The sequence below is a fragment of the Salvelinus alpinus genome, chromosome 17, assembly GCF_045679555.1.
Source record: "Salvelinus alpinus chromosome 17, SLU_Salpinus.1, whole genome shotgun sequence".
Taxonomy (NCBI): Eukaryota; Metazoa; Chordata; class Actinopteri; order Salmoniformes; family Salmonidae; genus Salvelinus; species Salvelinus alpinus.
Genome location: NC_092102.1, coordinates 2,347,027 through 2,364,547, shown reverse-complemented (window position 1 = coordinate 2,364,547; position 17,521 = coordinate 2,347,027). Strand labels below are relative to the sequence as shown.

General features: G+C 43.1%; 1 protein-coding gene across 3 annotated transcripts in view; it reads right to left on the bottom strand.

Moving 5' to 3' along the window:
- LOC139541953 (MAGUK p55 subfamily member 2-like) overlaps positions 1-17,521 on the bottom strand; it is an 88,553-nt gene that overhangs the window by 46,050 nt on the left and 24,982 nt on the right. For 2 of the 3 annotated variants that reach the window (XM_071346884.1, XM_071346885.1), the window contains exon 1: positions 4,340-4,571. The exons of the other annotated variant lie outside the window; for it this stretch is intronic. In XM_071346884.1, coding sequence (XP_071202985.1) covers positions 4,340-4,421 — 82 coding nt within the window. In that variant the 5' untranslated portion in view covers positions 4,422-4,571. Of the gene's footprint in view, positions 1-4,339; positions 4,572-17,521 lie in introns of those variants that run through there. 3 annotated transcript variants of the gene reach the window in all.

The following is a 17,521-nucleotide window of genomic DNA, read 5'->3' as shown; positions in this document are numbered from 1 at the left end:
TCCAGCACAACAGTTATTGTATTATCAATTGAGCCAGTCAAGTGTGCAAATGGACTTCTAGTTTGTGAACAGTCTCAAGACTCTTCACCTAGTGACACAGTAACTTCACTGTTAAGACAATTGATTTGGGCCGATGTTTGTGTGCAGTACATGTGCATGCAGTGTGTGTGTATCTGTGTGTATCTGTGTGCATGCATTTGTGTGCATGCATGCGTACAATATACGGTATGTGTGTTGCATATTCTGACAGTTAAGATATTTCCAACCCCCCCTTCCCTCGAGAACACAACAAGCCCTCTGAAGGGCCTACAGTATAGCAGCCGTTGAAAGCACAACATCTCCATGGCGATGGTCGTTGTCCCAGTCTACGTGCCTCAGAAGGACTCAGACCTCGTTATCAAGATGAAGGTCACCAGTCCAGACAACGACCAGTGATATTTAGCTCCCGTTATATTTAACTCCAGTACGTCCAGGATATAACAACAGGATTGAACGACAGGCTTATTATATGATGGCTGTCAGGGACGAAACAATGACAAATGTGTGGTGTAGACACACTTTATTCATTTCTATAATGACAATTATAATATATAATAACGCGTAAATAGCAATATGACATGGCATTACGTGACATGCCAGAGATGACGACGTCACCATTGTCACCAAACCATCATTGGGTCGTTGAAAATGGCAATATAAAACCCAGGTATTATTACCATCGTTACCAAACCACATAATCACATCAGGATGTAAGACTGTCACTGTCAGTCCAATTCACTAAGAAAGAGTATTCTTTCTCAGCAGTCACCCTTCTATGGCACCACACTTTTCTTACTGACAGCCTAATCATACATGAAAACTCCCCTTACTCATCATCAATGGTGCTGAAGACTGCGTCCCAAATAGCACCCTAATCCCTTTATAGTACACAACGTATGACCAGAGCCATATGGTTATTAGGGCACCATATAGGGAATAGGGTGCCATTTGGGACGTTCACAATGATGTCTTTCCTGGGCCATTACCTAATGTGCATATCATTGAGTATTCAATGTGACAGGTCCTGGTCCAGAGAGGGCAGAGAGAGAGGGATGTTATTTGAAGGTTGTGTCTCTGTCTCTGAAACTCCCAGACGTGACCGCTCTGAGAAGCGCACAGTTGCATATGAATTACCGCATAGCAGCTCCCGTAGAATACACAATGCACTGGGTAGGAGGGAGGTCCTCAGTGAAGGACTAATGTGAATGTGCTGACAGACTGCGTAGTTCATAGGACTGTGTTGTCTGTCACGTCAACTTGTATTGGAAGATACTGTACATCTCGAACTCACTGTGCTATACAGCAGTATGCACCACGTGCATTATCTTAAGCACTCCTCATTCACCTCTCTCTTGCTGTTCATATAATGTATATAATAACACACACTGAACAAAAATATAAACGCAACACGCAACAATTTCAAAGAGTCTACTGATTTACAGTTCATATAAGGAAATCAGTCAATTGAAATCAATTCATTAGGCCGTAATTTATGAATTTCACATGACTGGGAATACAGATATGCATCTGTTGGTCACAGATACCTTAAAAAAAAGTAGGGAAGGCCTCCCGAGTGGTGCAGCGGTCTAAGGCACTGCATCGCAGTGCTAAGGCGCCACTACAGACTATGGTTCGATCCCAGGCTGTCACAGCCGGCCTGTGACCGAGAGCCCCGTAGCCCCAGCGTCGTCCGGGTTAGGGGAGGGTTTGGCCGGTGGGGGGGGGGGTCTCCTTGGCTCATCGCGCTCTAGCGACTCCTTGTGGCGGGCCGGGCGCCTGTAAGCTGACTTTGATCGTTAGTTGAACAGTGCTTCCTCCGACACATTGGTGCGGCTGGTAGCCGGGTTAATCGAGCAGTGTGTTAAAAAGCAGCTCGGCTAGGCGGATCATGTTTCGGGGGACGCATGACTCAACCTCCGCCTCTCCCGAGCCCGTTGGGGAGTTGCTGCGATGAGAAAGGATTGTAAGTACTTGTAAGTCGCTCTGGATAAGAGCGTCTGCTAAATGACTTAAATGTAATGTAATGTAATGTACTAATTGTGGAGAAAAGGTAGGTCCGTTGACCAGAAAGCTAGTCAGTATCTGGTGTGACCACCATTTGCCTCATCCAGTGCGACACATCTTTGCATAGAGATGATCAGGCTGTTGATTTGTGACCTGTGGAATGTTGTCCCACTCCTCTTCTATGGCTATGCAAAGTTGCTGGATATTGGCGGGAACTGGAACACGTTGTCATACACGTAGATCCAGAGGATCCCAAACATGCTCAGTGGGTGACATGTCTGGTGAGTATGCAGGCCATGGTAGGACTGGGCTTCCAGGAATTGTGTAAAGATCCTTGCGACATGGGGCTTTGCATTAACATGCTGAAACATGAGGGGATGGCAGCGGATGAGTGGCATGACAATGGACAATCCTGCAGGTGAAGAAGCCGGATGTGGAGGTCCTGGGCTGGCGTGTTTATAGGTGGTCTGCGGTTGTGAGGCCGGTTGGACATACAGCCAAATTCTCAAAAAAAGAAGTTGTTGGAAGCTTATAGTCGAGGAGAAATGCTTACTAAAAGGGATGTAAGCAAATGTGTGCATAACATTTTAGAGAAACAAGCTTTTTGTGCGTATGGAACATTTCTGGGATCTTTTATTTCGGTTCATGAAACATGGGACCAACACTTTACATGTTGAGTTAATATTTCTGATCAGTGTATTATGATAGTCAATGCAACATAATGTCTAACAAAGGCACCTGATTCTAGTACGACCTGTGAAAGCTTCATGTTCCATTTTGACCCCTATCCATTTGTACAGTGATACATTTCCTTAGTGGCTGTGAGTTCAGTGACTGAACATATTTCTTAATTTCTTTAGTTTGTTATTTTTCTGGATTATGTGTGTATTGTTTTATTTTTTATTGCTATATAATAATGCACTGTTGGAGCTAGAAACACAAGCATTTCGCTGCACCGGCGATTACATCTGAAAATCTGTGTATGCTGCCAATAAACTTTTATTCGATTTCTATGACCAACAACAATCAATGCAAACAGCATGAACACGCATGCAGTAGAGTATGCAATATTAGGGCTGGGAATTGCCAGGGACCTCACGGTACAATTTTATCACAATACTTAGGTGACAATACGACATGTTTTGCCATTCTCACAATTCTATATGTATTGCGATTTGATACTGTGATTTTATTCCCATATGTCTGCTGCAGAGACACAAGAAAGCCATGAGAAAACAAGTTTTTAACAGTCATGGGAAATAAAAGTTCTTAAAAGCAATTAGCTCCCTATTTAAAAAGAGTATGGCGAACAAGCTATGCAGGTACAGCCAACTGGTGCAAATATAACACTGCGATATTGTCAAAACGATACAATATATCGTCACAAAGAATATCCCGATATGTAACTATCATTTTTCCCCCCATCACTAATGCAATACATAAATATATAACGCCATCAATTATGGATATAATATAGAAGAGCACTTCCCCCACACACTCATTCAGCTTTGTCAGGCACAGTGATTTACTGTTAAGAGCAGCCATATTTGTCATAAAGAGTACAATGTTTTTTATCATAGAAATACAATCTAATAAAGTGATTCTATTTCTATGGCCATTTGAGGGCTGTGTTTAAAGTACTATATGTTTTCTCTCTATGGACTCTCATTTTCCCCTAGTCATAATGGACATTGGATCAATACATCGTTTAGCTAGTAGGTAATAATTACACTTTATCAATGGTCAAATCAAGGACAGTAATACCATACAAAAATATAAGTACTACCATATGCTTGAGATTCTGCTGTTTGTTATTTCTGACATCAGGTGAATACAGTTTCCCACCTCACAGCAATGAGTCTGACACATCCACACCCTATTGGGCTCTCATCTGTCTGTACCTACTGTATCTATAGGTAGGTAATCAAATAGATAGGTAATCATTCTCACTCACGCTTCACTTCAAGACCAATACATAAAACAACATCCAATAAGTAAGTGGAACACATCCACAGATGAGCCATAGAATCCAAACCCTCATCCCTTCACCATCGATGAACCACAGAGTCACAACCCTTATCCTATCACCATATAGTCCAAACCCTCATCCCTTCACCATCGATGAACCACAGAGTCACAACCCTTATCCTATCACCATATAGTCCAAACCCTCATCCCTTCACCATCGATGAACCACAGAGTCACAACCCTTATCCTATCACCATATAGTCCAAACCCTCATCCATTTATTATGACCCCCATCACCATTAGCATCACCTCAGCCCTCTGTCCTTACCTTCCCCACTGAGTTCCAGGCCCTCCGGGGACATGACAAAGTCCTCCTCCAGGGAGAGTCTTCCAAACAGACTGCCAGCCATGTAGACCACCCACCGACCACCCACACACTCACAACTGAGAAGCTCCTCTCCTCCTCTTTATCTTTCCCTTCCACAGAGCGCCTCTATCTCTCTTCTCTCTCTCTCCCTCTCTCCCTCTCTCTCTCTCTCCTCCTCTCAATACCTACAGCTCCTGAGAGCTGCCAAGGCTGATTGAGCCTCTCCCTCTGAATGGAAGCCTCTCAGAGGAGAGAAGGAGGGGGGAGATAGAGAAAGTGAGGGGGGGGGTGGGGGGGGGGGGTAGAGCGACGCTTCTCTAGAGAGACAACACGAGAGAGGTGTGATGCTTGGAAATGGGGAAACGAGGCACAATAATCTTCTACTACCGGCCACTACTCAGTATGTGTGTGTGTGTTTGGAGGGAGAGCAGGTGGGGCTGAGAGAGGGATCTTCTGATTGGAATTTATACCTAGAACTTCCTTCCTGTTCAGTGACATCACCACAGTTCACCACCCATTGGATGTGTCCTAATTAGAGGTATTCACGGGTCCACCCAAGACCCTACCTGGGACTCCAGTCATCCGGGTCCAAAAATATTTTCCTTTATGTCAGAGTCGGGTCCTGTTTGTTTGTCATCTGTTCTCGGGTCTATGCAACTACAGCTAATATACCCAGAATGGACCCAACCACGGCTCTGCCTAGCCTATAACATACACTGAACCAAAATATAAACGCAACATTTAAAGTGTTTCATGAGCTGAAAAAAAAGGTCCCAGAGATGTTACATACGCACAAAAAATCTTATTCTCAAAAACAAATTGCACAAATTTGTTTACATCCCTGCCAGTGAGCATTTCTCCTTTGCCAAGATAATCCATTCATCTGACAGGTGTGGCATATCAAGAAGCTGATTAAACTGCATGATCATTACACAGGTTCACCTTGTGCTGGGGACAATAAAAGGCCACTCTAAAATGTGCAGTTTCGTGTGTATATATATATATTATATTAGCCACATGCTTTCTTGAGTAAGGCAGCTCCAAAATGCAGGTGTTTCAGCCTAGCTCAGTGCTTTCTGTGGTGGTGGGGCAGCCAGCGGAAAATACAGAACGTAGGGGTTGGTAATGTTCTCTAGTTGCGCCGTGATTGGCTCAGTGTTCTGTCACTCGTGGGGACACAACGTCACCGCAAAATCTACAGGGAGAGCTAGAAAGTTCAAGCCCCTTTGGGTGGTGCCATAGATTTAAAATAGAAGTGCCCGTCCAAGAAGGCTCAAGGTCATTGGCCACAGATAAATTGACGTCAAATCACGTTTTATCTACCATAGCTTTGATTGGACTGATCATGTCAACATCATACGTTCAAAATCTTAGCTAGCAAGCTAGACAAGCAGTCATCATCATGAATCACATTGACAATCTACTGGCAAATCATTTTCAATCCTTGTCACGTGAAGAGAAATTAGAGATAAAACCTCTCGGTGCTCATCGGCCATAAACATTACACAAGAAGTCGGAAATCGCAAATTCAACAGTGAGTGGTTTGGAACGATTCAATGGCTAATTGCAAGCATCTCAAAGCAATCACTATTTTGCTTCCCCTGCCTGCTATTCAGTGGAGAGGTTGTGTTGTCCAAGTCTGGGTTTAAGGACCTAAATCATATAGACAACACATATAGACAATGCTGCTAAACTAGGATTGACTGGGGAAATCAAAGTTGTGGCTCAGCTAGACACCACAAATAGACGAGCCATCGACCTTCACAACCAATAAACGGAGGAGAATAGGTACGCGCTTGCCAGAATTATAGCATGCATTAAATTGTGTGGCAATTGTGAGACAGCACTGCGGAGCCTGTTTGTACAACAGTTCTGACTTTTGTGGTTCCCCATTCGTTTTAGAGATAATGTCATCATCGAATATTGTAACAGCTTTCATTGCCTGCTTACTTGCCCGCATTGTAAGAGCTTTCATTGTCTGCTTATGTGCCCCTGTTAATTTAACCTACTCTTCGGACTTGGTGTACATGGAGAATACTGTAAGAACGGCCCAGGTTCTGAATTATTTCGCTGTCCATTTCAAAAGAGCTGAACAAATAGGCATATAGGATACTGTTCTGACTTGGTAGTGCACATGTAGCCTACAGCGTGTTTTAAAGAAATGTCATCGAATATTGTAACAGCTTTCATTGTCTGGTTATGTGCCCCTGCTATTCATCCTACAGTTCTGACTTGGTGTACAGGGAGAATACTGTAAGAACGGCACATGTTCTGAATTATGTCGCTGTCCATTTCAAAAGTGCTGAACGAATAGGCGGCATATAGGCTACATCCGTCTCAACTCGCTCATGTCTTAATCGAAATTACGGCTTGCCTCTTAAAACTTCACTAGGGTAGGGGGCAGCATTCGGGATTTTGGATGAAAAGCGTGCCCATAGTAAACTGCCTGCTACTCAGGCCCAGAAGCTAGGATATGCATATAATTGGTAGATTTGGATAGAAAACACTCTAAAGTTTCCAGAACTGTTAAGATAATGTCTGTGAGTATAACAGAACTGATATGGCAGGCGAAAACCTGAGGAAAATCCATCCAGGAAGTACTATTATTTTGAAAGGCTGTTTTTCCATTGAAAGCCTATCAACCATACAAAGACTTAGGACCCAGTTCACGATCTCTATGGCTTCTTCTACATTTAGGCATTGTTTCAGGCTTTTACTCTGAAAAATGAGGGAGATACAGCACTTTCAATGAGTGGACAGTGGACATTTCCAGACATGAGTCCAGCGCGCGATCAGGAGCGCGCCTTTCTTGTTTCTCCTTTTCTATTGACGAAGCTTTTGTCCGGTTGAAATATTATTGATTATTTATGACAAAAACAACCTGAGGATTGATTTTAAACATCGTTTGACATGTTTCTACGAACTTTTATTGTACTTTTTAGATTTTTCGTCTGTCTGTTGTGACCGCGCTTTGTTCCAATGGATTGCTGAACAAAATGCACCAACAAAACTGAGGTTTTTGGACATAAAGAAGGACATTATCGAACAAAATGAACATTTATTGTATAACATGGAGTCTTCGGAGTGCAACCATAAGAAGATCATCAAAGGTAAGTGATACATTTTATCACTATTTCTGACTTTTGTTACTCCTCTTCTTGGCTGCTAACTGTTTGTAATGATTTGTCTGCTGGGCGCTGTTCTCAGATAATCGCATGGTTTGCTTTCGCCGTAAAGCCTTTCTGAAATCTGACACTGTGGTTGGATTAACAAGAAGTTTATCTTTAAACCCTTGTATGTTTCATTAATTTTCATAATGAGTATTTCTGTTTTTGAATTTGGTGCTCTGCACATTCACTGGATGAATGGCCAGGTGGGACGCTAGCGTCCACACACCCCTAGTGAGGTTAACCTGCTTACCATCATATATGTCATTGTTCGTACATCTGCATTGTTATATTGCTTATATAGGTCTATCTCATTAGTATCATATTCATAATTTTAGGGAATGTTAGAATGATGCATATCATTGTTTTGCTTACTTTGTGTGTTCTAATTAGCTCAGGTGCTTTTCTCCAACAACATTATAGTATCCCCTCCTCGTAACCATGTTCGCCAGTGACAGTCTCTTCCCATTCAAATATTTTTGTTCAACAAAAAGTTCAGTAATAGACCCATGTAATTCCAGTTGATATTGCGAGGGTTGTTTTGTTTGCGCAATGCGCTGTCAGTGCGTCTGTATATTGTCTATACAGGTGGTTCCTCGTGAATGTATTGTCCTTCCTTTTTAGACCACATAGACCTAATAAAAGACTGGGTCTCTCTCTCTTTCTCTCTCTGTGGTGACTTAAAGGAGAGTAAAGTTAAGGCCTCGACATCTTGCTGAATTCATCTGAACTAACATCTACCTGAATTTCTATCGCTTTTCTTTTATCGAAATTGCTGATCAAATAGGCCGCTCGCAGCTCATTTGCTCGCACTTGCACATACTTGTGCTTATACTTACATTCTGAATTTACTGAACATAAATGTAATAATGTTCGCATGGTTCAAAAGCCAAAACTCATGTCGACATTCATTATTATTGAAGGAGAACGCGGCTCTTATCCACAAATTACACAAATACACAAGGAGTCAGTAGAAACAAATATTTATTTAAGAAAGTCAGCTGTAAGCTCCATTGTCGGGACTGCTTTATGTAGACCCTAAACGTTTGTGGGCACCATTTGTCACCGTTATAGTGCATTTAATCTATTGTATAGAGTTGTGTAGTGGCTTCGCTGGCATGCATTAAAAAAAGGGTTGTTTGCCCCACCAAGATTGACATGCTAAAATCACCACTGCCCCGTGGTGGCGGTGGGGTTATGATATGGGGAGTCATAAGCTACGGACAACGTACACAAATGCATATCTGTATTCCCAGTCATGTGAAATCCATAGATTAGTGCCAAATGAATTTCTTTCAATTGACTGATTTCCTTATATGAACTGTAACTCAGTTAAATCTGAAACTGTTGCATTTATAGAGACGCGTACAAAGCTCTCTCTCGCCCTTCATTTGACAAATCTGACCATAACTCTATCCTCCTGATTCCTGCTAACAAGCTAAAATTAAAGCAGGAAGCACCAGTGACTCGGTCTATAAAGAAGTGGTCAGATGAAGCAGATGCTAAACTACAGGACCGTTTTGCTAACACAGACTTGAATATGTTCTGGGATTATTCCGATGGCATTGAAGAGTACACCACATCAGTCACTGGCTTTATGAATAAGTGCATTGAGGATGTCGTCCCCACAGTGGCTGTACGTGCATACCCCAACCAGAAGCCATTAATTACAGGCAACATTCGCACTGAGCTAAAGAGTAGAGCTGCCACTTTCAAGGAGCGGGACTCTAACTCGAAAGCTTATAAGAAATCCCGCTATGCCCTCCGACGAACCATCAAACATGCAAAGCTTCAATACAGGACTAAGATCGAATTGTACCACACTGGCTCCGACGCTCATCGAATGTGGCAGGGCTTGCACCATCAAGAGCATCCTGACGGGTTGCTTCACTGCCTGGTATGGCACTGCTCGACCTCCGACCACAAGGCACTACAGAGGTTAGTGCGTACTTCCCAGTACATCACCGGGTCCAAGCTTCCTGCCATCCAGGACCTCTATACCAGGCGGTGTCAGAGGAAGGCCCTAAAAATTGTCAAAGACTCCAGCCCCCCTATTCATGGACTGTTCTCTCTGCTACCGCACGGCAAGCGGTACCGCAGCGCCAAGTCTAGGTCCAAGAGGCTTCTAAACAGCTTCTACCCAAGCCATAAGACTCCTGAATTTCTAATAAAATGGCTACCCAGACTACTCTCTGTTATTGTCTATGCATAGTCACTTTACCTAACTCTGCCTACATGTACATAATTACCTCAATTACCTCGACACTGGTGCCCCCCCGCACGTTGACACATTGACTCTGTACCGGTACCCCCTGTATATTGCCCCGCTATTGTTATTTACTGTTGCTCTTTAATTATTTGTTATTCTTATCTCTTACTTTTTGGGGGATTTTCTTAAAACTACATTGTTGGTTAAGGGCTTGTAAGTAAGCATTTCACTGTTGTATTCGGCGCATGTGACAAATCAAATCAAATTTGATTTGATATTTATTTTACACTAAATAGGTGAATGTATTGACTTATAGATGCCTAGCCAACATACAAAGATATATTCGTTAAAGGTCCAATGTAGCCATTTATATCTCAATATAATATCACATTTCTGGGTAACAATTAAGTACTTTACTATGATTGTTTTTAATTAAAATTGTCAAAAATTATATTTTTACAATTATTCTTAGGAATGAGCAATTTCTCAAGCAAGAATTTTGCCCGGACTGTCTGGGAGCGGTCTTAATGGGGAGGGGGACTCTCTCTCTTATTGGTCTATTAACGAATGTACCACTTGGTTGATGTCACTCCATCCCATTTCAGGTGGGCTTTTTAAACAAGTCTTACACTAAAAGAGCATTATCATCAATTGATATACTTTGAAATACTGTGTGGTGGTGACTAAGAGCTAATAAAACTCTGATTATGGACACATCTGCCTGGTTCTTGACGGACCGCCTGTAGTGGGCCAGACCAAGGACAAGTCAGCTTAAGTCACTAGCGGGTGATGGTCCTAGCTCTCGCCGGAATTAGCGACAAACAGGTCTTGTTCCCACTTTAACCTAATACAATTATAAAGGCTTTATATAGCATACATACAGGTTTCATAATCACTACATCAATGCTTCACAAATCATCTATAAGTGTATATCGTACTACATGAATGGGGTATGAACATAGTGCGTTATGTCAGATCTGGCAAATAACCCTTCAGTGGGAATTGTTTTGTCACCCTTTATAGACCATTTAGAATATGACATATGCTTGATTTGTGAAGCATTTATGTAGTGATTATGAAACGTTTATGTATGCTATATAAAGCTTTTAATTGTACTTCGTTTAGAGTGGGACCCAGTTTTTACATGGTCCTTCGAGACAGATAATTGACTGAAAGGAAGGTGTTGTGGCATGCATTGCATGCATGTGTAGTGACTGTATGCATCCCTTGATGGACTTGCTGTCAGAAGCCTGCCTCTTGGAGTGATTGGACCTGAATCCCCGTCCCTGCACTGCTTTGGCGGTGTGTGTGTCAGGGGGGTTGGCTCAAACGCCCCCGTGCCTGACAGCGTGTTGAGTGATGGCATAGGTAGCATTAGAGCTTCCCCTCCCCCAATTCACAGTAATATTCCAACCTCATAATTTGAAAATATATATAAAACACAGGAAATCACATTTTTGACTGCACTGGGCCTTTAGCCTTTAACCAGAAGAGCAACTTGGCTGATAAACATTTTAAAAAATGTCACTCGAGTCCATTCGGGTCTGGTTCCAACTGTTTGGACCAGAGAAGACCTCTCGTTTTTTTTATGGTTTGAGCTACAAACCATTAAAAGCTATCTATGAAAAACAGAGATTGTATGACGCTCACAAGCTACACAAGAGTCGTAGAAGGTAAGGGGTTCTTCTACATAGAAGATCATAGGAAATCTCAGGACAGTGTCTATAATACTGAAATAAGCTCGCATAGTTCCTGTCAAAAACTCCAAACTCCACACAGTTGTCAGGATATTAATTTTCCACTGAGCAAACTATTTTTGTACTAACAGCATTCATTTTAATTCATTTCTATCAGGTTTTTGCATTGTCGGACCTTATTTTTTTATTGAAATCTGTCAATAAAACTCATGAATGCAACTTTTTATGTCAAATAGTTTAGTGTTCTACTTATAGCCCTGGTTGTCCTGAAAATAAAAAAGTTAAACACTTAATTGTGAGGCTAAATATAAGGGCTGGACATGCAGATAAATTAAAGTTAGATAAATGAAAATCCTATTTTTGCTGGGGTCTCGGGACTGATAGGGTTAAATTCCCTGAAGGTTTTGCCATGCTTTGTACCCATTTTGTGGCCTGATTTCTGTCTATTTGTACTTGCTATTGGACAGGGACAGGGCTCAGGGACAGTGGCAGAGACAAGGACAGTGAGGGAGAATGACATAAACAAGGATAGGGACACAGACAGACACAAGGACAAGGACAAGGACAGAGACAATAAATATCATATTCATTTATCACTCCACTGGGAGGGGAAGTGAAGGAGAGAAGAGAGAGATGGAGGAGAGGGAAAACTGAGCTGTTTTCTTCTTATTTGGCTGGCTGAATCAATCTATTACCAAAAGTTGTATTGCCTCTGATGGAAAACATAAGTATATCGTGAGTTCGAGCAGGACGGAGAGAGGAGATGAATTTACACTGATGGACATTCAACTCCCTTGAGATATTGAATGTGCATTTATCAGGGATCAAGGTAAGACCCAGGCTGTCGAAGTAACAATGTTTATTGTAGCAACAGGGCCAGGCAAAGACAGGTCAAGGCAGGCAGTGGTCGAAAATCCAGGGTAAGGCATACGTACAGGACGGCAGGCGGACTCAAGGTCAGGGACAGGCAGAGTTCAGTAATCCAGAGGAGGAGCAAAGGTACAGGACGGCAGGCAGGGTCAGGGTCAGGCAGAGAGGTCAGGCCGGCAGGTACAGGGTCAGGACAGGCAAAGGTCAAAAACCAGGGGGACGAGGAAAGAGAGGCTGGGAAACGATAGAAGCTGACAGGAAAAACGCTGGTAAGCTTGAACGAACAAGACGAACTGGCGAACACAGGTATGAATACACAGGGGATAATTGGGAAGATGGGCGACACCTGGAGGGGGGTGGAGACAAGTACAAGGACAGGTGAAACAGATCAGGGCGTGACAGCATTACATTTGTTTAAAAAAATGTTCCGCACATCAATCTATTTTTGTAAACTAGCCGAAGGGGAAGTCTCCCCGACTGGAATTTTCAGTAACCTAGAATAAATTGTGCCTCCTAACCATTTCATGTCTCCCGTTTATGAAAAAGGATAGCATTTATCAGTGTAGATATTTCTGGCAATGGTATGCCAGATACAATTACATTTTGATTTGGAGCGAGTAGGTGGTTCATGCACTCAGTCAATGAACCTGTAACGTTTTTATGTGCAATGAATGGTGAGCAAAATGCTAAAAGTTACAGTGCTTTCACAACCCTTCCATTTGCCAAATTTTGTCACGTTACAGCCTTATTCTAAAATTGATTTAGATTTTTAAAAAACATCCTCAGCAATCTACACACAATATCCCCATAATGACAAAGTGAAAACTGTTTTTTTTTTTTATTTCTGCACATTTATTAAAGATAAAAAACAGATAACTTATTTACATAAGTATTCAGACCCTTTGCTATGAGAAATTTGAAAATGAGCTCAGGTGCATCTTGTTTCCATAGATCATCCTTTAGCTGTTTCTAAAACTTGATTGGAGCCCACCTGTGGTAAATTCAATTGATTGGACATGATTTGGAAAGGCACACACCTGTCTATATAAGGTCCCACAGTTGACAGTGTATGTCAGAGCAAAAGCCAAGTCATGAGGTCAAAGGAATTGTCCGTAGAGCTCCGAGACAAGATTGTGTTGAGGCACAGATCTGGGGAAAGGTAGCAAACATTTTCTGCAGCATTGAAGTCACCCAAGAACACAATGGCCTCCATCATTCTTAAATGGAAGAAGTCTGAAACCACCAAGACTCTTCCTAGAGCTGGCCGCCCGGCCAAACTGAGCAATCGGGACAGAAGGGCCTTGGTCGGGGAGGTGACCAAGAACCCGATGGTCAATCTGACAGAGCTCTAGAGTTCCTCTGTGGAGATGGGAGAACCTTCCAGAAGGACAACCATCTCTGCAGCACTCCACCTATCAGGTCTTTATGGTAGAGTGGCATAAGCCACGCCTCAGTCAAAGGCACATGACATTTACATTTAAGTCATTTAGCAGACGCTCTTATCCAGAGCGACTTACAAATTGGAAAGTTCATACATATTCATCCTGGTCCCCCCGTGGGGAATGAACCCACAACCCTGGCGTTGCAAGCGCCATGCTCTATCAACTGAGCCACACGGGACCACTGACAGCCCTCTTGAAGTTTGCCAAAAGGCACCTGAAGACTCTCAAACCATGAAAAACAAGATTCTTGGCCTGAATGCCAAGTGTCACTTCTGGAGGAAACATGGCACCATCCATACAGTGAAGCCTGGTGGTGGCAGAATCATGCTGTGGGGATGTTTTTTAGCGGCAGGGACAGGAAGACTAGTCAGGATCGAGGCAAAGATTAACAGAGCAAAGTACAGAGAGATTCTTGATGAAAACATGTTGTTTCTCTGACGAAGTCACCTTGTAGAGTAAATTACAGAATGCTACGAGCCAGGACATATGGACTGGTCGATTTTAAGTATTTTGAGAAATAGACTCATTGGGCCAAAACGTAGTACTATTTCTGTCTCTCGCGTTTCAGGAGCGAGTAGACTCTGTCATTATTAATTTATTGAGCCAGGACATATGGGCCGGCCAATTAGAAACATTTTAGTAGATATTTTAGCTTGACTGAAGCGAGTAATTATCTCTCCATCTCTCGCGTTTCAGTAGCGTGAGTAGAACAAGGTGTATTTCTTCATGTTACCGCACGTTCCGGTAAATATCGCGAAAATAACGCCTAAAAGGGTGAACGTGAGACGTCATTAGTAAACCTATTCCCTTGTTAAAAGGGACCATGTTGTGTTTGGAGGAATCATTCCTACACAAGTAAGGCTAGCTTTGCACTAGATGCTAAGCTAACACAGGGAGAGCAGACATTTTTTTCCTTCTTTGTTCCCAAGGCAACACGCTGTGTTTTGGGAAATGGAAGTCCCGCCCTTTGGACTCCTATTTGATTTCAGCTTTCTGCGACCAGTGACCCCTGGTGGTGAAGAATCGGCAGTAATTAAAATATATATATATATTTCCATGTGACAGCAACCGTATGCTCACAACTGTTACAACGGGTTACACTTATGATATATCGGTCCAGTACCGCAGTGCACAGCTGAAGCAAGAGCAAGAAATGGCTGATATGAAGGGACAGGTGGAGAGAACAGGGAAACTAGTGACAAAAGCAGAAAGGGAAAACGTTCTGCTAGCCGAGGAACTTTTGAAAACTAAACAATTAAAAGTAATTGCAAAAACTTATGACGATGAACGAGCACACACTCTCCAACAAATTGTCTTCTACAGGAACAACTCGATTTAGCCAAAACTAAATACGATGAAGTTCACGCCAAACTAGATAAATCTGACGAGTTATCTATAAACAGGAGCTTCGCAATTTGATAACATGCATGCAGTTTTGAAAAACATTACTCAAAGCAATAATGTTCTAGTCCAAATGCTGCAGACCAAAGACGTTCAGTTAATGAACACAATGACGATGTTGGATGGCAGCTCAGCGGAACTCATTGAAGTCGCTGTAGATGGAAATATTGATTTCTAAGCAAGAGGAGGAAATCTCACCAAAGAATCTCTCAATCTGTACTCAAGACCTCTACCTGCACACCATGACAGATAAGTATGAGGCCGAACGGAGCAAGTGAGAAACTCATGTGTCTGAAATAAGTACTTTAAGCGCCCAGGTGGACTCTGCTATGCAGCAGAATACCACCCTTAGGTACATGTTCTGGAGGAATTCCAGAACTGTCACGCACTACAGCGTGACTACCCAATCATGCAACCTAGCTCGCGACCGGAGCTCGGTACACAAAGGAGTGAAGATGAAAGAAGGTTTCAGACTTTGCCTCCCTCAGGTGTCCCTCAGTCTTCTCTTCTTGGCCATTTGCCACAGAGTAATATGGGGCCTCCTCGCCAACAAAGCCAAAGCTTGGCTTCTCCACTTGGCCTTTCGGGCCACAATTTCCCCACGGGATGAAGCCAACAATATCCGCCCACTTGGCACGGAACACCTTGACAAACTCGGCAAAAACTTCTGCCCCTTTGACACCGTTCCAGGTAAGCTAAACGACATTAGCAGACATATACAGTGGGGAGAACAAGTATTTGATACACTGCCGATTTTGCAAGTTTTCCTACTTACAAAGCATGTAGAGGTCTGTAATTTTTATCATAGGTACACTTCAACTGTGAGAGACGGAATCTAAAACAAAACTCCAGAAAATCACATTGTATGATTTGAAAAAGGGAAAAAGTGAAGTCAATATGACTAAACGTGGAATTGTTGGACAACAGGGTTAGGGTTACATTAACAATCAAATTACTCTCTCTCTCTCTCACTCGAGACCCTATCCAGGGCCAGCGCGATCAAAGAACAAGCCCACCGGCTTTGTCTATAGACTCTGATACAAAGGTTGCAAAGAAAATGTCAAAAGCTTTGCAAGAGCCAAGTCCACTCAAAACCCGATTAGTCAATCTGTCTTCACCATGAACAGAAATGACACATCACATCGTAGCGAACAACCACTCCACGTTTTGGGGAATATGTTCACTAAACACAACTCAAAGAGGCCATACCTGGAAATAGTCCTGGAGGACTGCTTAACCTGTGATGCACTAATTGATTCGGGCTTGACAATGTCGCTCATCTCTCAAACGTTGTTCAATGATCTCAAAAGGGCTTTGAAGCTAGCTAAATGTTGTCTAAAAAGGGAATGATGCGACACTACACTTCAAGGTTTCACTCAGACTACCTCGCCTCTCACATTGAGAGTCATGCTGAAACTACACTTCCAGGACATATCGCTTGTTCACCCTGTGTATGTTACCAGCCTCGAATCTGAACCCCTTCTACTCGGAGCAGACTTGATGGATCGGAAAACCAACCAAGTATGGTCACAGGTCACAGTGCCATCTCCACTGACCACACTGTCTGCTCCTAACGCTAGCTGCAATACAGCCCTCCACGAAGGATATCTGTCGACAGCACACCTTGGGAAAAAGACGTTTCAAAACCTCTTGAAGCGGAATCTGACCCAAGGAGATATTACGATATCTCGTCACATTCAATCAGCAAACCTGGTTGACCCTTATTTCCATGGTTTCGAGCCAGCAGTCTCTGTGAATGAGCAACTTCCTTCCTCCTTGGAGTCGTGCATTACTGTAGCTGAGATGAATTTCTCTTGTCCTTCGGACACTTCCGCAAGCACTGCGGCCGTCTTAGGAATAAAAGCATCGACGTGCAAAGTGTACTCTACTTCCGATGATATATTTTCCACTTTGAAGAGGACTGAAACCTCTCAAAATGTAACTAACAGCGTCAGTCCCGCAACTGACCTGATGACCCCCACTGGTGAAACACGATATCACAGACATATGTCCTCGTCTCACTTCGCAGGTACTGGAACAGCTGCCACATGCGGACGCTGTGGTGACTGACTGTCACGAATCCCGCCGAAGATGGTGCCTCTTCCTGTTCGGGCGGCGCTCGGCGGTCGTCGTCGCCGGCCTACTAGCTGCCACCGATCCCCTTTTCTGTTTCATTTAGTTGTGTCTGATTTGTTGCACCTGTTTCGTGTTTAGGTTTGGTTGTGGGCTATTTAAACCCAGTTGGCCCGCCGGCTTTTGTGCGGGCTTGTTTTTCTGTTTGTGGTGTTCGTTTATTCTTGTGGTGTCTGTTCCTGCTCAGTTTCGTCCTGTTTGTTGGACTGGGACTTTACGCGCCC